At 52.0% G+C, this 23,676-nt stretch overlaps 1 protein-coding gene across 3 annotated transcripts in view; it reads right to left on the bottom strand.

The window, feature by feature from the left end:
• Nucleotides 1-11,701: 11,701 nt before the first annotated feature.
• CDH22 (cadherin 22) overlaps nucleotides 11,702-23,676 on the bottom strand; it is a 123,660-nt gene continuing 111,685 nt past the window's right edge. For 2 of the 3 annotated variants that reach the window (XM_082359461.1, XM_082359463.1), the window contains 4 exons: nucleotides 22,183-22,304; nucleotides 21,947-22,064; nucleotides 15,922-16,176; nucleotides 11,702-12,994 (listed from right to left, as the gene is read on the bottom strand). In XM_082359461.1, the coding sequence (XP_082215587.1) occupies nucleotides 12,438-12,994; nucleotides 15,922-16,176; nucleotides 21,947-22,064; nucleotides 22,183-22,304 (1,052 nt within the window). In that variant the 3' untranslated portion in view covers nucleotides 11,702-12,437. The remainder of the gene's footprint in view (nucleotides 12,995-15,921; nucleotides 16,177-21,946; nucleotides 22,065-22,182; nucleotides 22,305-23,676) is intronic. The other variant, XM_082359462.1, reaches the window with a different exon arrangement.

Here is a 23,676-nt window from a genome sequence, read left to right as displayed (position 1 = left end):
TGTTGCTGAGCACTAGTCCTTCTCTCAGTGACATCAGTGATGGGCATTGGCAGGAGCCAGTCTTTGCTTCTCCTGGAGATCTCATTCAGTCTCCTTTTCGCCAATCAATTAAAGTTCCTGCCGGCACACAGAGCCCAGGATGACCCTGCAGCTTGCAGTGTGATGTGACGGTGGCCCGCTCATGGCCTCCCCCCAGCTGCGGAGCCAGCCTCCCAGCTAGTGGCCTATTGATCGCCTTGCCAGGGATTCTCTCTGTGGTTAGAATGTCATTTTCCACCAAAAACCCCTCTTTCTTGCAATTACTGAGAATTACTTATGAAGAGAGAGAGAGAGTGTGTGTATTGATTACCACCCCTGAGAAGCTCAGGGGTCATTTAGAGTAGATTAACTTAACTTTCCTCTGCCTTTTGGGAAGTTGGACTGCAAGCTATTTAAGGAGATTAATCAGCTCATCAGAGAAACAGACAGTCTTCCTACTTCTTCTATTTCTTCTTGGACTAGCTGGGACCATGTCATTTTTACCCTGCCTTCAAAATTTCTTTTGTCCACCACCCCGTCTGTATTTTTACCACAACTGCCCAGGTCACTTAAGCAGGGGCCTCTGCTGGCTCCTCTTTAGGAGGCTGGCTGCCATTAGTTTACTCAGATGGCCTTGTTGCCCCGATCCCAGTCTGAGCACAACCTCAGAGAGGGCTGGACCACCCCAGGCCAGTCTCCCCCATCCAATCATCCAAGTCCTGGCTCACTGTAGCTGTCACATAGGAAGGACTCAAACATTCCATCCACCCAAAGGCAGTGGCTTCCAGGGGCTTTTCTGCGAGGCTTGCTCATTGATTCTGCAGATGTCAATCCCACCCAACCAGTCCTCTGAGTCTCTAGGTGCAGCTCAGACCTGCTCCTCCCTTCCAGGAAGCTGTCCCAGGCTGTGCCATCATTCTGGGAACACTCATTCTGCTTAGAGAGGCAGAGAGGGGATGCAAGAGGAGAGAAAGAAAGCAGAGAGAGGAAGGGGAGGAGAAGGGAAAGAAGAGGCAGGGAAAGGCAGTGAGAGGGACTGGGGAGGATTCAGCATCTGCCTGACTCCACAACACATAAGTTCACCAGGCGCAGGTGGGAAAAGGGCAAGTTCTGGAGCCAGACAGACTGGGGTTCAAATCTCAGCTCCAGCCTTTCCTGGCTGTGTGACCTTGGGCAAGTCACTTCACCTCTCTGAGCTTTGGGTCCATCATCATTCAAATGGGATGATGACAGTTCCTACCTCACAAGGTTGTTACAGTTGCAAATGAGGTCATGTATGTAATGTACTTAGAATGTGTTAGTAGGTGCTTAGTAGGTGCTCTACTGATGACAGGTAGCTATCGCCAGCTCACACTTGATGGAGGGATTCCCTGCAGACCCTCTGTGAAGACGTGCTGGATGGTCTGGAACCTCGTCTCTGCCTTGGGGACCTCCATTCCTCCTCCCCATCCCCCTGTCCCCAGATAGATACAGATGGGGCAGCCAGTGACCCGGGGTCTCTGGGAGGAGGGGCCGCGAGACAGCTCCTGGGGTCTGGGCTGGAAAGCAGCTCCTTGGTGGAACATGACAGGCCCTCGCTGCCCCGTCTCTGCCATTTCTCTCCTCTTCCAGGAAAAAAAGTTCGAAGTTGAATGGGTCCCGAGGTGGAATATTTTCCAAATGTCAGTGCAATCTGTAGTACATTACAGCTAGACGCGATCATCGCAGTGCCGGGCTTTGAATGTCAGCACACCGGTCATGATGGAGTGACAAACAGCGGGTTGACAGGTGACGTCTTCGCCCCCCACTTTCCTGGGAAATCGCCCTGACAGAAGAGGGAAACGGGCCATCTCTGGGTTCAGCAGATGTGGACCATGGGCCTCGGAGGGACACGCCGTGGGCCAGTGAGGGCCTTGTGTGTTTTGTGTGTGTGTGCATGCATGTGTACACCTGCTCCTGTGTTTCTGTGCTGTGTACCTTCCTTTTTTTTTTTCTTGGCCTCAACGCGTGGCATGTAGGATCTTAGTTCCCCCACCAGGGACCGAACCCGTGTCCCCTGCAGTGGAAGTGTGGAGTCTTAACTACTGGACCGCCAGGGAAGTCCCTGTGCTGTGTACCTTCTTACTGTCACTGTGTTTCGGTGTGCACATGCTCAGACCCCAGGAGGTGTTCACTGAGCACCCATGGAGATCTGTGTATGGCTGTGTATACACGTCCTCCAACTCAAGGTATCACCCTATGTCTATGTGTTCACACGCGTTAGTAGATCTTTTGCAACAATGTACACACATTCACACCGCCAATCAGGAGACCGTGTGTGTTTGTAGATACAGACGCCATCTATCTCACCGTGGCTTAGTATCTGTTGTGTAATCGATCTTTCTATGCTTCTATGTGTGGTTGTGTGTGTGTATGCAATTGTGTGTTTCTGTGTATACGTGATTGTGTGTGTGGTGTATACAGTTTCAAGACTTCAGCATCCATGTGTGTGTGTGTGTGTGTGTGTGTGTGCGCGCGCGCACGCGCGTCTAGGTTAGTAAATCCCATCTCAACTACAAAGGTGGATGGGGAAACCAGAGTGGGGAGGGGACTCTCTGCCTCGCTGCCTCCATGGTGGGGCATTTTGATAGCTGCCTGCTCTGTGGAGACTGCGATTGGCTGGGCAGGAGGGGGATTAAATTGCTTCCAATTACCAGGGAGTGGATGGTGAGCTGTGAGGCCAGAGGGGTGGTGTGTGCATGCCAGGCTCTGCCAACCACAGTAGGATTAAACAGTCCCGTGTGTGCAGACAGCCCCTGTGTGGGTGTGTGTGCACGGGAAAGCCTTTGTCCATATGTTTTGTGTCTTTGTGTGTGGCTATAAGAGCCTGTGAGAATGCACAAGCAGGTCTGCATTGTGTAGGATTGGGAGGCCATAGATATGTCCCTGCGCGTCCATCGATGTGGCGGTCACTGTTTCTGTGTGGGTCTGCTAGCACGCATCTGGAAGATGTGCGTGAGTTGTGGTTTCTGTGTGTCTCTGTGGCCGTGAGCATGAGTATATACGCGTGTGATTCTTTGTGTGTGAGGGTTCTGCCCGAGTGTCTTTGTGTGTGTGCCTTCATGTATATGGGAGGGTCTCAGGGGTTTTCTCTGAGTAGAGAGTCTGTGAGTATGTGTATATATGTGTATGTTTGTGTGTGTGTGTGTGGTTAAATGTGAAGTTCTGAGTGAATCGACCAGTAAGAAAGAAGAAGAAGGGAGAAAACTATGCCCCATTCCAGCTTGTGGTCAGGGTCCCAAGGCCTCCTCCCTCAGACTGTACAAGCTTCCACCAAAGGGTGGAAGTCCCACATAGCCCCAGTTAAAGAGCCCGGTGAGCCCAGTGTCTCTGGTGATGGCTGGTGCTGAGCCTGGCATGGGGGATGAATTGTGTCCCCCTAAAATTCATATGTTGAAGTCCTAAACCGCAGTACTTCAGAATGTGTCCTTATTTGGAAATAGGGTCACTGCAGATGTGATTAGCTAAGAGGAGATCATCCTGGAGTCGGGTGGACCCCTAATCCAATATGATTAGTATCCTTACAAAAAAGGGAAATTTGGACAGGGAGACAGACCTGCATAGAGGGGAGAAGATAGCCAACTACGAGCCAAGGAGAGAGGCCTCCCTCTCACGGACCCTTCCCTCACATAGCCTCACATACATGGGCCTCACCTAGGCCCACATACCCACACGCTAGGAACCAACCCTGTTGGCACCTGCATTTCTGACATCCATCCTCCAGCACTGTGAGATAATAAATTTCCGTTGTTTAAACCACCCAGCTTCTAGTGCTTTGTTACAGCAGCCCTAGCAAACAGATCTGGGGATATGAAGCGTTAAAAGTGCTTCTCCTGGGACTTCCCTGGTGGTCCAGTGGCTAAGACTCCGTGCTCCCAACGCAGGGGGCGCCCCCGGTTCGATCCCTGGTCAGGGAACTAGATCCCACATACCACAACTAAAAGATCGCATGCCACAGCTAAAGATCCCACACGCCACAAGGAAGATCCCACACGCGGCACCAAAGATCCCACGTGCCACAACTAAGACCCGGCGCAACCAAATAAATAAATAAATAAATAAATATATTTTTAAACAAAGCGCTGCTCCTAGCTCTTCTGTTTCCTGCAGACCCATTTCACAGGCGCCCGTGCTGCGATCAGCACGCTACCCCACGTCTTCGCTCTGCCGGTGGAATCCACCAGGCTCCCTCTGGCGCTAAGCACACTGCCCTCAAGGCCCCAGGTCATCAGCCCCTCCTCTGGGCTAGACAACCTCACCTCTGTCCCTTTCCCAATCCCTCCCTTGTTCCCAGATCTCAGCTTCATCCAAACTCTCCTGGCAAGGCTGGGCTTTATCACCTTTCCGAGAGCAAGCGCATCTTTTTCTCCCCATCTTCCCCCTCTCCCCACGGGGCTCTGTGTTCTGCATACAGCAGGTGCCCACTAAAGGTCTCAGCGAGGGGTCCCAGGCTTTCAGCCTCTTTCTCGGCTTGGAGTGGGAAAGAGGACTCATCCCCACCGCTCCTTCACCCACGCCAAGCCCCCGCGTCTGTGTCCTGCTCATACCAGGGCTGAGCTAGGCGCTGGTCTGGGTCACTTGGTCCTCCAAACAACCCCATGAGGTAGGTACTATTTTTAGCCCCATTTTCCAAAGGGGAAACTGAATCAAAGGGAGGAGAAATAAGTGGTCTAAGACGACACCTTAATTCTTTTTTTTTTAAATTTATTTAAATTTATTTATTTTTGGCTGCATTGGGTCTTTGTTGCTGTGTGCGGGCTTTCTCTAGTTGTGGCGAGCGGGGGTTGCTCAGCAATTGTGGCACAAGGGGCTTAGCTGCTCCACAGCATGTGGGATCCTCCCGGGCCAGGGCTCGAACCCGTGTCCCCCACATTGGCAGGCAGACTCCTAACCACTGCGCCACCAGGGAAGTCCCGACACCTTAATTCTTGAATGTTAGATCAGGAAGGGACTTTGGAAACTGTTAGTCATCCCTCTCACCTGCTCCCATTTTACAGCTGGAGAAACTGATGTCCCAGTGACTCCTCTCCCTCCACCTGCCTCTGATGCTTCCTCAGAGTTCACCCTTGACCCTCTGATCACTCTACCCTCTCCTGCTCTTACGACTTGAGCGGTTCTGCAGACGAGGGTGACAGCAGAGCTCTTGTGAGCCCCTCCTCTTGCCTGAGCTCCAGCCCTGAATTTCCACATCTTGAGCACATGGCCTGCAGGCCCCTCAAACTCAACATGTCCCAAGCCAAACTGACTTTCCGTGATCCCTGATCCAAGGCATCTCCTGGGTTCCCTGCTCCATTACTAGCTTCTCTGTCCTTGTCACTCAAGCCTGAAGCCTTTGACCTGTTCTACCCTCCATCCCTACATCCAGTCAAACGCTGATTCCCGCTGGGTCTTCCTCTTAAATACTTCTCAAATCCACTGTTGCTGACCCAGTTTAAGCCTCAACTTCTCTCTCTGAGATTCCTGTATTAGCTTCTTGTATCAGCTTAGAATCAAGCTTGGCTGCTTGGGAGGGAAAACTAAAATAACAGTAACTTCAGCAAGTTGGAAGTTTTTTTCTCTCTCATGTAAACGAACCAAGTGTGGATGTGGGCAGTTCAGGGTTGGTATAGTGGCTCCATGAGGTTAAAAGGAACCGGGTCTCCTTCTAGTTCACTGTTTGGCAACCATAGGGTCAGTGTGTCCTCATGGCCCAAGGTGGCTGCTTGAGTGCTAGCCATCTCAGCTATGTTCAGCTAGCAGAAAGGAGAAAGGAGCAGGAAAAAGAGGCTAAAGGCATGGGTCAACAGTCTTTTAAGGAGGTGTTCCCAGAAGCTGCCACTTAACAATTCTGCTTAGATTGTGTTGACTATGACTCAGTCCATGCAGTACATAGTTGTGACGGAGATGGGGAAATGTGGTCCTTGTGATAGAGGGCCATGTGCCCAGCTGAAAATTGGGGGTTTTCTGATTAAAGAAGAAGGTGAGAATGTGAGCTCCTCATCTCTTCACTGGTCTCGTTCTCTTCTCTCACCCTCTAATCTACCCTGGACAGAGCAAGCTAGGGCGATCCTTCTAAAATGCAAATCCATACACAGTGTTGACAGATTTGGCAAATAAAAAGACAGGATTCCCAGTTAAATGTGAATTTCAGATAAACAATGATACATGTTTTATTATAAGCATGGCCTGTGTAATACTTAGGACATACTAAGACAACTATTTGTTATTTATCTGAAATTCAGATACAACTGGGCACCCTGTAGTTTATCTGTCAACCCTTTCCATACACCTTTCATGGTTCTCCATTGTTCTTGGGAAAAGGCCCAAGCTCTTTGGAAGGGTTTACTGGGCCCTTTACAATCTGTCCTCCAACTGACCTGTCCAGGCCCAGTGTTTCCTGGACAAGCCTGGCACTACTACCATGTCTCCCAGGCTTCAAGTCTTTGCTTAAGTTGTTTCATCAGCCCGGAATGCCCTTCTCTATCTGAGAAGCCTCATGCATCCAGGAGGGACCATGGCCTCTGTATCTCTGCATTCCTGGAACGTGGTAGGGGGGAGAAATTATTTGATAAATGAAACGACAAGACCAAGGCTACCCAGCAAATGAGGGGCAAGTTTGCAGCGGCTACCTGGACTCATGACTCCCTCCCAGTGCTCTCTGCACCCAGCTGGCTCATGTGGGCCCAACGCTGGGATCTCTGTCTCCGGGGCCTTCATTTTCCACAAGCCCACGTCGGAGCGCAATGTCCCCAGCACACAGGGGGTTAAGCCAGCCTTGGAGATGGGAGCTGGAGCCCATGGAGTCCTTTCTGACAATAAAGCTAATGAATCCCTCCTTGCCGTTTTCTCTTGCACAATAACATTTAATCATCGTTTGCACAGCAGATGAGAAGTTTGTGGCAGATGCAGTTCTGCGTGAGTGGCGATTTCTGTGAGTGGGCACCCTTCCTGCTGTCCCCAGCACACCTGACAATCTGGGGCTGGGACATGCTGCTTCCCAGAGGGGGTGTGTGTGCTCCCACGTGCCAGGGCTCTGACCCCACACACGTGTGGGAGACGGGCTTCGGAGGCACGTGTCTGTCTGTGTGCATGCTTGGGTGTGGAGTTAGGCACATGTGGCATGGCCGTGGGTGAACCACGGTGGGCCAGCCTGAAGGCGCGTGTGAACAGAGGTGGTTAGGTACCTGAGGACAGGTGGTGTGAAAGTGGAGGTACACACATGTAGGCAGGCAGACGTGCGGGGGTATATACCATTGCATGTGTGTGTGTCCTTGGTGTAGATCCAAGCGCTTGCTGGAGAATGCCTGTGTGTTTAGATGCTTGTGAGTGATCGTGTATATTATGTACACACAGACCTACGTGCTCACACGTGCATACGCATCTCCGGGCATCATGCAGTTGAATTTAGATTGTAACCAGCAGTTCCCGAGGCTATGTACGCATGCTTTCCTGTGCAAGCATACAAATGCGCATTTGCATTATGAATGCACGCATGGAGCTATGAGTTCATGGGACCAGGCACATGTGAGGGGATACGCATATGTGTACCATGTACCCGCCTGGGAGTGTCTGGAGATACGCATATGTTCATGAATGTGTATATGTGCATGCCTGAATGAGGAAATGTGTTGGCTCCTGGAAGGGTAACAGTGGACACACATGTACGTGCATGTAAGAGAACACAGCTATGGAAGGCTGTGGACAAATTTTGTGTACAAGTGTCAGTGCATACGTGAGAGTGTGCCTCTAGTACGTGCATGGAGTGCAGGCACGTGACCACGTTTGCAGACCTGCAGGGGTATGCTCTATGTGCACGGCTGCGAGCATGCGTGTGCCTGCAACGCGCCCCCAGCTAGCAACATGTCTGAAGGTACACACGTGCCTGCGTCGTGTGCTGGCATGAGTATGTGGGCGTGCTCATCCCCCCTTGTGCACGCACTGAAGCGTGAACCCTCTTGCCTCTGAGTGAGGGCTGACAGGGTTACATTTTCCAGAGGCTCAGCGGCCAGTGACAGAGCTGGCCTGAGAGCGCTGGCTGGCAGGAGGTAAGTGGAGCTGCTGATTCGTGACCCGGGGGTGGGCAGTCATGACGGCTGGCTGACAGATGCAGCGCTTAGCCGCCCCCACGACAGCAGCCAGCTCTCCGAGCCGCCTGAAGCAGGAGGTGGGAGGTTAGTTCTTGACCTGTGTGCTCGGCGCTGCCTTCCCACTTCTCCGGTGCGTGCCCACATCCACGTGCAGACACACACAGCTTGGGACATACCAGTGACGCAGACCCGGGCTTGGACTCCACCTTGCTGCCCAGCTCTGCCATCTGTCTCAAGTGCCTCCCCTTCTCACCACCTGCTTCTCTCCCCGCCCCACACTCTCCCAGAAACTGCACTCAGAATCCGAGCTGTCCTGGTTCTGCTCAGAATCGTGGTGGGGTGCGTGCGAAACGGTCCCGGCCCTTATAAGCCCTGTATCCCAGAGCTAGCCCCTCCCCAACTGTGAGCCCTGGGTTCCTCATCTATAAAACGGGGCTAATGACGTACCTGTTTAAAATTAAACAAGGCCACTTAAATAAAGCGCTAAACACAGTAAACAAAGAGTCCACCCTCCATGGGTTTTACCTGTATTCGTAATAATTACATACAGGGCTTAGAACAGTGCCTGGCGTGCAGCAAGCGCCATGTACGGGCGCTCTCGTCATCCTCATTACCATCATTGTCATTGTCATTAATATCCCTGGTTCTAAAACTCTTGGCCAATTATATATCAATTCTTGCTCATGACCCTGACTGCTCTTTTATCCCGTGCTGACGACAGTGACGGAGATGATGACGATAAAAGGGAAATTTTTTTCTTTTCATTTTCTCAGATGCCTTGAAAGGGGGGCAGACATGGGAAAAGGAAGGCCCTTTGTTTTCTGAGCTCCGTGATAGAGTCGGGTGTGCCCAGTTAGAGCCTGGAGCTGGGGTGGCTGTGCTCTCTGCGTAACACAGGGAGAGGAAATGGAGCTCGTGGGGGAAATTGGTGGCAACCAATGAGGGCGATGGTTAAAGGCTGTGTACGCCACAACCAGGCCCTTGTCTGTGACCCCAAACCATCAGAAAAGTGTACAAAGCTCACGAAATGCTTGGCATTAGTGGACACCTTGTGGAACCCAGAGAAGGGGCCGGACTCACGTATTTCACTCCTGGGTTGGCTCAGGGCCCAGTGGAGAAGGCAAATGCAGGTGCAGGAGCTGGAAGCAGAGGGGATTAAGGGAACGTGATCTATCCCTCCATCCCCACCCCAGTATTAGCAGAAATCACGGGGAGGCTTGAGGACTCCCACAGGCTGTAGAATGTGGCGGTGAGTGAAGTTCTCCCAGGGCACAGACGGGGGCATCAGATACTCCCAGGCCACATGCCCAATGCTTCCTGTGTGCCAGGCACTGTGAGTGCTGCAGATGGTGTAGGTTCTGGGGGCCAGAGCGCTCCCATTAAATCTTGGCATCTCCATTTATTAGCTGTTTGATCTTGGCAAGTTACTTAACCTCTCTGTGCCTCACTTTCTGACCTATAAAATGAGAGTTACCTCACTGGGCTGGTGAGGGATTAAAAGAGTTAATTCACGTGAAGTGCTTAGAGCAGTGCCTGGCGTGTGGGAAATGCTCGGTAAGTGTCAGTGGTTATTTCTGCATTTTATCTTCGCTGCAACCCTATGGAGTAGGTGTTCCAGTGGGTGCACTTTTTGGATAAGAAAACGGAGCCACAGAGAGGGTAAAACGCTTGTCCGAAGTCACACAGCTGGAAAACGGAAGAGCCAGAGGCTCAGAAGGTGACTCTGGATGAATAATGTTTTTTATTTCTGTGAGCTCTTTAACCCTGTGTGACCTTGAGAAAGTCATTCCCCATGTATGGGGTTTGGACAAGATGTTCAAGGGTTTTTGTGACTCTGTATTTGTTCGTCCCTCTGGACACATAACCTGCCTGTAATCTCCTTCTCAGCAGAGTCAGAGTCTGTCAAGGCAACAGTCATATGTGGAAGGAACAGAGACTTGGTATCAGAGGTCCTGTGTTGTCCCAGCTCTGTCCCCTACCAGCTGGGTGACCTTGAGCCCATCACTTTACTCCTCTGGGTCTGGGTCTCAGTTTCCCTCTCTACAATGGAGATGGCAATAACCAACCTGAGAATAGTTGGGATTCTGTACGTGAGAGCTGGCACACATGGGTGAGAGAGGGGATCACACATCACCCCAGTGGTCCCCAAATTACAATACCCATTCATATCATGAGCTACAGGAACCGTTGGTTAAGGCTCCTATATGGATGAGGGTATTGATATGTCCCCACTTGGGCTAACCACACTAACCCCCTATCCCTCAGTGGACTTTAGGAGACATGGTCAAGTTGAACAAAGCATCCTTTCTTAGCCTGGCCTTAAAGGTCTTTTCGCAACCCGCCTCCAACCAGCCTTCCCTGCTCACATCTCACTATTCCTCCTCCCAGTGGTCCAGCTCTGGGGACCACACACCACTCCTGAAGCTGCCACATGCTTCCTGCTGCCCCCCTGCCCCCAGCCTTTGAGGATGCTCTTCTTCTTTCTGCCTGGAATGTCTTGCTTGCTTGGCCATCTCGTACCTCTCATACTCATTCTTCAAGATTCAGTTGGAGTCACCTCCTCTGAAAATTATTCAATCTTTCTTCGGTGTTTCCAGGATCTTTTTCTGCTAATTCTGCTACAACTCTTACCCAGTGCATTGTTATTGGCTGCTTCTGGTCCCCTGCCTCCTGCCCCCACCCAGGTTGGAAGTTACTGGAAGGCAGAACTACTCATGCTCTGTGTAACCTTGCACAGGTTACTAGTTTCTGAACCTCAGTTTCCTCACCTGTGAACTGGGGCTGACAGTATCTAACTTAGGTGAGATAACACAGGCAAGGCACTCAGGACATAATGACTATCTCCGGATCTGTCACACTGGACCTTGGCAAATGTGGAGGGAATGAATGAATGCTCCCTGGGAGGGTAAAAGAATAAGGCAAATGAGCATTTATTTATTGAGCACTTTCAATGTGGCAGGAAGGCACTGGGATCAGAGCTTAACATTCTTTATCCCCTTTAAGCCTCTTAACATCCTTTAAGGTAGGGGCTATCATTAACCCCATTTTACAGATGAGGAAACTGAGGCTTCAGCAGTTGAGAACCTTGATGAAGGATGCCCACCTAGCAGGAGCTGGAATTCACAGCCAGTCAATGTAGAATGAATTAATCACTTGGGTGTGGGGCAGGAGGACAAATAACCTATATCTTATAATCAAATGCTTTCAGAGCCGGAGGCTCTTAGAGGTGGCTTAGCCCGGGGGTTCTTAACTTGGGTCCATGGATGGGGAAACTGCTGGGTTCCCAGAACAAACAGATAAGGTCCCCATCACACTCAGTGGCTTCTGACCCTTCCATCTCCCATCAACCCTCCCACTTCATCCAAGTCCTGGAGCTGCCCACCTTGTCCTCTTTTGGCACGCCTGCCAGGTGTCCTATTCCAGTGTCGCCTGAGACACCGGAAGGCTCTCCAATTTCTGGGAACGTCCCTATCCCCGACTCAGAGCAGGAGCAACACCAACAGTCAGGTTTTCTATTTCCTTGGAGATGTTGGGAAAAGGCGGAGCGAGCTCAGATCTGCGAGGCAGACACGCTGGGCTTCTAATAATGACAAAGATAATAACAGTATCAAAGGCTAACATTTATTGAACACCTACTATGTGCCAGGCACTGTCCCAACCACTTGACACATATGAAGCCTTTTAATCCTCAAGACTCTTCGAGGTAGGTTCTGCTATTTGCCTCGTTTGACACAGGAGGAAACAGGCCCAGAGAAGAGAGGTAACTTGGCCAAGGCCAGGTAGCCAGTAAGTGCTGTGGCTCCACGGTACACTGGCAAGGTGTCCTTGGACAGGTCCCAGCCACTTCTCTGGGTGACTTTCTCCAACTGTTACCTGCAGGGCCCCACCTCGAGGTTTGTGTGATGACTAAGATGGTCTTTGTACAGGCCCAGCACACAGTAGGTGCTTAGTAAATGAACAGCCCTTCTTTCCTCTTAACTCTGATGGGGCATTCCTGGGGGGGCACTTCTGCAGCGTCCTCCCCCCAGCTTCTCCCCTAAGCCAGGAGGGATCCACGCCACCCTCTCTTCCTGTCTAACCCCAGAGTCACGCAGTGCCCGTTCTCGCTGCAGTTTTAATGATGTTGGTCATAATTCCCGCACTTCTGGGCAAAAGCTGCCTAACCTTCACGCCCCCCCTCCCCCACCCCAGGGGAGGGATGCCGTCGGGGAGTCCGCTGCCCGAACAAGGTCCCCCTCCTGTCCGGCCGCCCTGGGAGGGTTGGGGGAAGGGGGTGAGCAGGGGACGTGCTTTGTCCTGGGGTCCAGTTGGGTCCTGGGCTGCAGGGAGGGCGGGCTAGGAGGCCGGGGCCTCGCCTTCTGGGCGGTGGCCGGCGTAGAGGGCGGCCAGGGGCCGGAACCGGGGGCCCCAGCTGCTGAGATAGGCAAAGTCCTGCTCGGAGCCCGACGAGCCGCTGTGCAGCGAGCTCAGCGAGGCGGCTGGCGAGTCCGCGCCCTCGAAGGCGTAGGTCTGGAAGGCGTCGTAGGGCGGCACCGACAGGTCCCCGTCCGCCAGCGCCACCTTGCGGCTGATGAAGTCCCTGAACACCGAGAAGTCCGGCTCGGGGCTCGGAGGCCCCTGCGGCAGCGAGTGGCGCTCCGAAGGCAGGCGGGCCTGCGGGGGGCTCCCCGCGCCCCCGCCAGGGCCCACGCCGCCGCTGCCGTCGCCGCCGCCCTTGAGCTCGCCGAAGTCGTAGAGGCTTCGCAGCGCCGACATGTCGTAGGCTTCGGTGTCCTGCTCGCCGCCCCCCTCGTCGTTGTATTTGATGACGTTGTCGCGCATGTCCTCGTCCTCGTCCGAGCTCAGGTGGCTCTTGTGGTGGCGCCTGAGGGTGAGGATCAGCAACACCAGCACTGCGCAGGAGACAGAAGGGGGCGCGTGAGGGCCGAGCCCCACCCAGGGCAGTCCGGGGACCACCCCTCCCCTCCTCCCCAGCAGAGCTGGCTCAGCCTAAATGGTCATGCAAATTTCCTAGATTTCTGTGCAACAGTACCTTTCTCACAGTCAGACCGTAGCTGGCTATCTGGATAGGTAGTGAGCTGCCCATCTTAGGAGGTGTGCAAATCAAGCCTATGCCACCACTGGGGGTGGGGTGGGGACAGAGAGCAGTGTTAAGAGATTTCATGGGTGTTGAGGGCTGAACCCAACCTCTGAGGTCTCCATCCTTAACTCTATGAAGAGATACATCCCCCTGAGGTCTCTGGGTGCTGGGGTGGGGTGGGGGGCGATGGGAATGGGGCAGCTGAGGTCTGGGGGGAGTGAAATGTCCTTGACCCTGACCTCTCTTTCACCCTTGCCCTCCTCTGTCCACTCCAGAAGCCCTGATCACCCTATTCACCCTTTGGGTCTCTGGTCCAGTTATCTCCTGCAGGAGCCCTTCCCTGAGAGCTCAAGGCCGGGTTCAGGATATCACCTCCAAGCTCCCCTGATGAGGGGTTCCTCTCTATCACCCTGGTTTGGACCCTGGACCAGCATCAGCATCTCCTGGGAACTTGTTAGAAATGCAGATTCTTAGGTCCTGTCCTAGATCTACTGGGTGGGGCCCAGCAGTCTGTTTCAATAAGGCCTGCAGGTAATGCCCAGGCAGCTCAGGTTTGAAAGTCACTGCTCATTCATAGCACAGACCCTGCCATGTTAACATGTCAGTCTCACCCCACCTCAAAATACACACTCTGAACTGCCCTCGAGGACCTGGGGAACGTTCCCCTAGAGTGGTGCCTGGCATGCAGTAAGCAAGAGAACCATGCTTGTTGAATGAATGACTGAATGAAGAATTGGACGGAGACCTAGGTGATGCAAGGATGAGATTTTTTTGGCTTTCTTCACTTGCCTTCCAGGACTCTGCATACTCTTCCTCCTCCCACCTCACTGATAACTCGTTCTCAACCTTATAAGCAAGCTTCTCTTCTCCTCTCCTCTCTGACTTCTTAACATCAGATGTCCCAGGGCTCAGTCCTTGGTCTTTTTTCCACACCCTCTCTCTTGTCGCTTTCCTTGTCTCGTGGCTTTAAATTCCATTTAGAGGCTGACAACTCCCATATTGCAGCCTCCAGCCTGGACTTCTCCCCTGAAATCTAGATTGTACATCCAGTTTCCTCTCCAGCAAGTCCTTGGGGTTGACCAGGAGAATCGCAAACTTAATGTGTCCAAATTTGAAAGAATAATCTTTCCCCCTTCCCACCCTCAGTCTCCCAGTCTCAGTGATGGCAACCCCAACTTTCCAGTTACTCAGGGCTTTTTGTCTCTTTCATTCACTGATGAATCCCAGTGCCTAGAATAATTCAGCACATGGGTGGGGGTACTCACTGGATGGATAAATTAGGAACCGATGAGCAAATGAGAGGATTAAATGGATAGGTGGGTTGATGGATGGACAGACATGTGTTGGGTAGGTATCCTATCAGGCACTGGATTCTTCTTGCAGCTCCAAACAGCTCAGGCCAGGCCAGTGGCCAGAACCAGCTGCGAGGGCCATGGAGCAGGGTGCTGGCTCACGACCTAACAAGGTGGATCATGACAGGGAAGGAGATGGGATCCAGGGACAGGTTGGGAGGGAGGAAAGGTGTCAGGAGAGAAGTGGGAAAGATGGATGGACAGCTTCTGAAGCTGGAGGCCGGGAGCTGCGGAGGGGGATGCCCGTGAGAGCAGATGGTGGGGAGTGCGGGCAGCAGGCGACAGATGTGCCAGGCCTGATCAGTGATTCCGCCCGTCACCTTTAGAGCACTGATGTGCACTTTCTTCGTTTGTGGGCAATTAGGCAGAAATTTGTTTGCACTGCCTCAGAAAATGAAACCGCTGTAAAGTGCATCCTCTGGAAAAAGGGTTTCTGAGCCATGGGCTGGGGAGCGGAGAGGAGGGGGGGCCTCCCAGCTAGGAGGGGCCTGCCCAGGACCTCTTCAGGTCCCAGGGGTGGGCGGTGAGGCGTGGGAGGCAGCTGAATCTCCCAGGGAACTGAGCAAACCTGGGATCTGCCATCTGGCCCTTCCTTGAGTTCCTCCAGCTCTGGCTGTTCCATGAAGTCCAGTAGTCAGGACTGAGGTGAGCCCTTTCTGCTTTAACAGTGAGAGGTGGCATTGTGGCCACCTGAATCCAGTTTAGCTCCTGAAAATTGACCTCTTCCCTGGGGACACTTTGGGGGTTCAACTGGCTGCTGGTGGAACTGATACCCGAGTAGACTTTGCCCCATCCCCAAGTGTCTTAAGATTTTACTCCAGCTGCCCCAAAGTTTTGCCCCCAGTTTAGATTCCTAGCAGGTGGGGTAGTTAAAGGAGGAGGGAACACAGGGTGAAAAGACCTGATTTCAAGTCAGAAGATTAACTGAGTCCCCTTTTGCAAGCCACTTAATGACTCTGAGCCTCAGTTTTGTCATCTCAAAAATGGGGATGATATATCTGGCTGAGGGGTTGTGAGGTTCACAAGAGCCCTTTTTCTTACTAAAAATACTACATAAAGACTAACATAGGACAATAGACATGAGAGAATTTTTAAAAATAGGCTTGGTTTTTAAAAATTAGAGAGACTTTGGGCCATGTAGAGGGTGGGCCAGCATGAACTTAGTCTCAGCTGGGGGCTGACACCTTCTGGAGTTGGTGGTAGGGCTTGTCTGTACTTAGGAGACTTCTCGTAGGAGCTGCAGCTTAGAACTCGGACATCAATCAAGCCAGCCCTTCCTAGGACGGGGAGGGCAAGTGAGATCCCCATGGGGGCACCTCAGGAAGGAAATCCAGGGCCCAAGGATGGGGACCAGTCGGGCAGGGGCGCTGGCTTTTGGCGGACTCACCGATCAGGATGAGGACACAGACCAAGAGGGCGATGAGAGCTCCGGGGCTGAGGGAGGCGGCCATGACAAAGGCCGTGGTGTTGCAGGACTGGATGGTGCCGGAGCTGTCGCAGCCACAGATGCGGATGGTGAGCGTCCCCGTGCTGCTCAGCGTGGGCGGCCCGCTGTCCACCACCAGGATGGGCAGGAAGAACACGTCCTGCTCCTGCCGGTTGAAGCCCATGTGCTGCGTGTGCACCGCGGCTGTATTGTCTGCTTCGAAGAAAGGGAGTGGTGTGTGACTTGGGTTCAGCCTCCCCCGTCCCAGCCACCTCCCGATTCCACCTCGGGATTTGCCTCGCTCTGCCCCCAGCTACTGTTTCCCAGCTGACCCATGGGTCTATTCCCTGATCTCCCAAAATTCTGTTACCGGCTCTCCCCAAATTCTGCCCCCAGCTGCCTGAAGGTCCTGTCCCCAGCCATAGAGCCCTCAGTTCTGTCCTTAGCTGTCCTAAGCTTCTATTCCCAGCTGTCTCAAAATTCTGTTTTCAGCTATTCCAAGATTTTGTCCCCAGTGGTGCCAAGGTCCTGTCCCCAGCTCTTCCAAGATTCTGTCCCCAGCTGGGCCAAGGTCCTGTCCCTGGCTATGTCAAAAAAATATTTTTTTTGCCTTTTGTCTCAACAGCCTTTTTTTCTTTCGGATTCCACCCCAGCTGTCCAATGCATCCTGACCCTGGGGTCCTGTGGTCCTTGGGTTGTGGCTTCCTGGGCACTGACAAGTTCTGGGTCATCAGAGAAGACTGGGAACAGGGGCTGGCACCTGCCTTTGGCTGAGGCATCTTTCTGTCAGGAGTCTCTTTAAGAGCTGAGCCTGGAGGGCCGGGGGCATGCCCCCTGGGGCCTGATGAGGACACCCCAGGGTACCCAGGTCACCTCACCCGTCTCCTTCCTTTTGATGCATAATGGCCAGAGGGGACAGTGAACTCACATGAGTCATACTCATCGCACTGCTTCGGCCTCGTGCTGGGAGTGCCAGTCAGGACTCGGGGGGTGGGTGTAGAACACGGGCTGAGGTGTAGGCGAGCCCACTTCCCCCCCGCCTCGTGACTCCTCCACACCTCTCCTGCATGGGCCAGGCCATCACTGACCCTCTGTCATTTTGGTGGCTGCCGATGTGGTAGTGGAGAAGTACTCAGAGCCCAGCTGCCTGCCGCTCCCATCCTTGACAGCCAGCTCCACAAAAGGGGTCCTGCTTCCTGCTGGGGGCCCAGGCCTCCCTCCTGAGGCCTTCTCTCTGCCCTCGCAGGCTTCAGGCTGGTCTCCCTGACCTCAGACTTTGACAGCCTGGGTCCCTTCCCCAGCTTTGCGGTCCCAGTTAACTCAGCCTCTTCCCCGCAGCCCCCAAATCAGTGCGCCTGCCTGGCCTTCCCCATCATGAACACAATGCAGGAAAAAGAGCCCTTGGAAGGGCTGACTTGTGACCTTGGGCACACCTGAGAAGTGGACCGGAGGTCCAGCTGAAACAAGACTGGTCACGGGTTAAAGCTCATGTGATGGGCACATATGAGTTCATTGTGTTATTTTATCTACTTTTATACATCTTTGAAAATTTCCATTAAAATGTTAATAACTAATGCTGAGTTGGTCATTTACTAGCTTGGGAAACTCATTTAGCTTCCCTGGATCTCAGTTTCCTCATCCGAAACGGAGGAAAATAGCATCACGTAGGTTTGAGGATTAAACAGTGTAATTCGCACATAACCCTTAGAACAGTTCCTAACACGGAGAAATGCTCCATGAATGCTGGTTGTTAATTTTTTCACGCCCCACCCCCACGTGCTACACCCCACGCCCGCTCTCTGTCTAGGCTGCCCTGCCTTTATTCACTAAGTTCCCGCTAGCTGGAACACCCTCTCCACTTTCTTGCCTGGGCAAATTCCTCATCCGTCATGCTCCAGCTAAATGTCACCTCTTTTCTGTGGCCTCCTTTCTACGCTTCCCTGGGAAGGAAGGATTTATGGCTTCCCCCTCCCTGCTCTGACTGTGCAGGCGCCACGCACACTTCTGTTACAGCACTTGTCATGCTGTGTTAAGGTAGCGTGTGCCTGTCTCTTCCCTGGCACTGAGCCAGCCTTGAAGAATGATGCTTGAATGAACCACATCTTTTAGGGTAACTGGTGGTCCTGGGTCAGCTCCTCAAGCTCTGGCTTGAACGCTAGCCCTCCTGCCAAAGGGTGAGTCAACCCCAGCTGTGACAACATCTGCCTTCCCCTGGGAAGGAAAGAAAGGCTCAAGAGCAAGATGAGGAAAAGAAGGAATGGTGTGGGACTCCTTTGCATTGGCTGCATACTTCTTATGTATCAAGGACCTGGGTAGATACTTTAAATACATAGAAATGTTTAATCCTCACAACCACCAAGAGTTGTAACATTATTCCCATTTTATATACGTGGAAGTTGAGGCTCAGAGAGAAGGGACTTGTCTGAATTTATCCTGTGAATTGGTGGCATAGCTATCTTTTCCAACCATCCATCGAATCATCCATCCATCCATCCATCCAATAAATCTTTATTGAGTAACTACTCTGTGCTTGGCACCATGCTAGTCATGGGGGGTGGGGAATAATGGGGAGCTAAATCAACCATAGTCCTGGATCTGGCCTTATATTCTGATGCGAGAGACAAAGGTTAATCAAATAAACTCACAATTTAGTCTACAATTGCAAACCATGGTGAGTGCTAAGAAGGAAAAGTATAGGAAGAGCACCTAACAGAGGATCTGACCAGTCTGGGAGATCAGGGAGAAGTTTTTGGAAGAAATGATATTATTGTGAGCCCTGAACAATGAATTCTAGGAGAGGGAATAGTCCATGCAAAGGTCCTGAGGTTAGAAGAGGCATAGGAACTCAAGGAACTGAGAGCAGTCCTTGGTGGCTGGAGGGATGAGGGTGATGACTAGAGCTAGTCAAGAAGAGGCTGGAGGGGGAGGCAGGGGTTCATAATAGAAAGTCTTAGAGGCCATGGTAAGGAATTGGGTTATTTTCTTAAAGGCAATAGGAGGCCATCAATTGATGGGCAAAGAAGCGACCTAGTGACATATCATCCATCTATTCAATAGCAAATACTAATTAAACACCCTCTATAGGTCAGGATTATTCTAGCCCCTGAGGATACAGCAATGAACAAGACAGACATGGTCCCTGCCTTTGCTAAGCCTACCTTCTAAGCAAGGGAGCCTCTAATCTAAAATACAGCAGTGGATGTGGAAGACCAGTTAGGAAGCTATTGTGTGTTTTAGATGTGAAATAGCAGTGGTAGTGGAGGCACAGAGAAGTGGACAGATTTGAAAAATGAGTGGCTGGCTCTGACTCAGCCTCTAATTCCCAAAAGCAAGAACAGAGGAGAGGAGAGGACATATTTGTTTCTCAGGGTTGCTGTCTTTGGCCATGGAACCATATGTTTGGAGAGCTCTGGTCCCTGCTACTCTTTCACCCCATAAGAGGAAATCCCTCAGCATCATGCCTTTACCTCTTAGCTGCCCTCCTGGGCAGCAGCTGGCTTCATTTGGGGAAGCCAGTGGCCACCCCAGGCCCCTACCCCACCCTTCTAGGCAGGATCTGCGCCCAGCACTGCATCCATCCATCTGGCCTGACATACATCAGTGTCAATCCTGGCTGCAAAAGCAATATTTATAAATCACGTTTCCAAACTGGCTACAGATTTGTACAAAGAAACAGATGGCTTGGGGTAGCCGTTTGTCAACTGGGATATTTATATGGTGAGGAGGAGGGGGCTTGGCACACCGTGGGAAGGGGCCGGGGCACTGGAGGAGGAGCCCTTTCCGGGCTGTGCTGGCCTCAGCACGCTGCTGCCAGCCTTGCTCCCAGGGCTCGTACGCAGGTGGTCACACTGGATGGGAGCCCTGGTGGCCAACCCAGCCCCCAGCCCCCAGCCCCCGTCAGAGAGAGGCAGTTGGGGCAGAACCTCAGGCTCCTTGGGTTGGAAAGATTGTGAACTTGGCGAGGTCAATCCAGGGCTATTTGTGTCTCCTGCGCTCAGCTCGGGGTACCACTGCCATAATGAGCAATCAAGGCAGCACTAGTTGTTAAAGTTGTTAAAATATTGAACTACTTCCAAAAAGGTTTAAATAGCCATGACTCTTGAGTCCTCCAAGTCCTTTCCTGCTGCCTCAGCCTCTCCCTCAAGCACACCCCCAACTTTAACACGATCAAGTCACTAAGGGGTTAAAGTCTGGCTCAGCAGAGGCTCCATGGTCCTACTCCAGATTACTTATGATCAGGGTCCTTTCTGATGGATTATCTGAGCTGCACTGGTTGTTAAATATTTTTAATATTACTCCTGGAAATACAGATGGGTCTGGCTTCAGAAGCCACTGAAGGAAGGGGTGTCAAGGTCTTGGGGGTGATCCCAGACCTGGAACAGGATCAGAAGGAACCCACATGATCTGGCCCCTAGTACCTCTCTGACTACATCTCCTCCAGTACCATCACTCACTCACCCCAACTATGCAGGTCTTGAACATCCCAAACCTTTTCCCACCTCAGGGTCTTTGCACTTGCTGTTTCTTGCACTTGGATCATTCCTTGCCCAGCTATCTGCATGGCTCACCCCCTCACTTCCTTTAGATCCCTACTCACTATTGATTCCTTCAGAGAGGCCTTCCTAGATCACCTTATTTAAAATAGCTTCTACTCTTGCCTTGCTTTATTTCCTCCTGTTTTGTCTAACACATGTTCTTGTTTTTATGTTTTTCTTTGGCCACGCCGCGTGGCTTGCGGAATCTTAGTTCCCCGATCAGGGATCAAACCCGTGCCCCCTGCAGTGGAAGCTTGGAGTCCTAACCACTGGACTGCCAGGGAATTCCCTAACACATATTTTTGAATACCTACTATGTGCCAGGCACCCAGGGTCCAGCACTGAATAGAACAAGGTCCAGACTCGTGAAGATTGCATTATTCCTCCCTGCCAGCCACTTATCAACCTCATCATAATATTTATTTGTTTAATTTCTGTTTCTCCTCTCTAGAATATAAACTCCACGAAGGCAGGGATTTTGTCTTGCATGCCGCTGCATTTTCAGGACCTAGACAGTGCCTGACATGTAGGGGCTGTGTTTCAATAAATGGTCAACAAATAATTGCTGAATGAAGGAAATGCCATGTTCTAGGTACTGACAATATACCTCGGTAACCCACATCTCACTGGGACCACCTAGCTGCCTGGCCGGCATCTTCAGCCCCATTTTACAGATGATGAAACTGAGGCAGGCATTAGGGTTGCATAGAAAGCCTTCAAATGAGCCTGGGCTGGGACCCAGGTCCCTCACTCCCAGTCCATTGACCACCCCGTCCCCCAGTCTACTCCTCAAAGGTTCAGACTTCAGCTTCTCACTGAAGGGGAACTTGCAGGGATGGGTCTCACAATGGGATCAGCTCAGGATGGGAGGGGCGGTTTGCTTTCAAGGTAGCGAGCAGGAAGCACATTGGAACTGAGATAGGTGTGGGTTTGAGTCCCAGCCTCACCACTGACTCCGTATATGACCCTGGGTAGGTCCCTTATCCTCTTAGAGTCTCATCACCTGCAAAATGGGGGGAGGGGTAAGAAAACCACCTCCCAAGGTGACCGTGAGGATGCAAAGAGAAATGCGAGTGGGATAAAGCACTTTTTAAACGGAGGGGTGGGCGTGTGTGCGTGTGGCTCATTCCAATCCTCACTTAGATCAGGGGCTCTTTCCACCCTGGATGCTGGGCCACCCTCCCACTCCTCATGTATTCCCTCTCTATGTCTTTCCATCTACCATTCTCTATCCTTGGGCAGCCCTCCTCCACTCAGCCAACCCACCTCCTGCTTGTTCTTCAGGGTCTGGCTAGCAGGCCGGGTAACATCTCCAGCTTGGCTCAGACTTTCTGTGTGATCTTGGACCCACCACTGGCCCTCTGGGCGCCTCTATAATATGGGAAGGGGTTGGGGAGGCTAAGCCCCTCCCTCCATGCATCCTAGGATTTGGTTGTTCTGAGATAACTCACCTTGGATGTTGAGCAGAGAGAAATGAGGGTTGCTGGGAGCTTCAGGCACCAGGCGGAAATAGAAGCGGTGCCCGCTCTGGGGCTCGTCTCTGTCTACCACACTGATGGTCTGGATGAGCTGAAGGGTGAGGAGGGGGCAGGGAGCTGATGTGAGGCCAAGCCCACTCTGGGCTGGAGTAGAGGGTGTCCTGGCCAGTCCTGGCAGCGACCCCCAGTCCCCAACCCTTCCGTGCTACCTGGCCTGGCTCGGCATCCTCACACACAGCTGCCTCGTAGGGTGTGGCCAGCTCTGGGGGATTGTCGTTCACATCCAGGATTCGGATCCTTAGGGATGCCCGGGATAGCTGGGCATGATTGTCTGTAACAAGAGCACAGCCGTAGGGTGGGAGGCATCAAGCGTGAGATTTAGACGACCCCCCCATCTACTGCTAGGACAAGAGTAGGCAGTGAGGTCACACTGAGAGATCTGTGGGTTGATCAAGCTCATATTAGGACCAGGACCAAGGATGTCTGGCTAACTGGGTCATCACCACCACCACCATTGCTATCATCATCACCACCATTAGATCATCACTGTAACCATCGCCATTACTGTCACTATTGCCACCACCACCACTGCCATTAGCACTGGTACCACTAGCATCATCACCACAACCTCCATCACCATAATCATCAGTACCACCCCATCACCATCACCATCACCGTCACCATCTCCACCATTACTACCTTCACCATCACCATTACTAGTACCACTACCACCATTAAACCATCACCACCATTAGCATTATTATTGCCACCTCTACCAACATAACTATCAGTACCACCATCACCATCCTCACCACTATCACCACCATCACCAATGCCATCACCACTCCTTTGTTACCATCACCATTAGATTATCAATACCATCACCATTAGAATTATCACTGCCGCCACCACCACTGCATTGACTAATACCACCTTCCTCATCTCTACCATCATCACAAACACTAAGGCCATCACTCTCACCACCCTTACCACCACCATCACCCCCCTGTGGCCACCATCATCAATATTACCACCATCATCATCATCAATCATTCACTATCTCCACCATCTCCACCACAACTTCCATTACCAGCCCCACCAATACTACCATGACCCCCGCCATCATCACCCACATCACTATCACATCACCACCCCCCACTCCCACCTCCAACAACACTACAATCAACATTGCCATCTCCATTCCATCACCGTGGAGTGCACAGATTTCTCCTGGAGTATCCATATCCGTTATTTCAGGTATCCTTGCAGAAATCCTATGGTTTGGTACAATTTCTATCCCCATATTGCATAAGGGAAACTAAAACATGCGAAAGTTTAAAGAATTGGTCAGCTGACAACTGAAGTCCCAAACCTCTGCTCTTTTAAGACCAGATCATGAGAGGGCAAGACAAGTCCACTGGAGAGGGGTCTTCGCCAATGTCCTCAGCAAAGCCACGAAGTCCCCACTCCTCCAACTGCAATGTCTTGAGGTCAAGGCCTCTGTTGTATTAATCCCTGGGTCCCCAGCATTGTGGGATGTGGCACAGAGTTGGTTCTAATAGATTTGTTGAATGAATGAATGAAGCCTGGAAACATTCAGACAGAAAGAGTCTTGAATTTCAGGCATGGCTCTGTCTCTGACATAGTGTTTGACCTTGGGTAAAACTTTTCCTGCTCTGTTATCAGTTTCCACACCTGGAAAA

Source organism: Balaenoptera borealis, assembly GCF_965194805.1.
Source record: "Balaenoptera borealis genome assembly, chromosome: 16".
Taxonomy (NCBI): Eukaryota; Metazoa; Chordata; class Mammalia; order Artiodactyla; family Balaenopteridae; genus Balaenoptera; species Balaenoptera borealis.
This window is presented reverse-complemented; position numbering and strand designations above follow the sequence as displayed.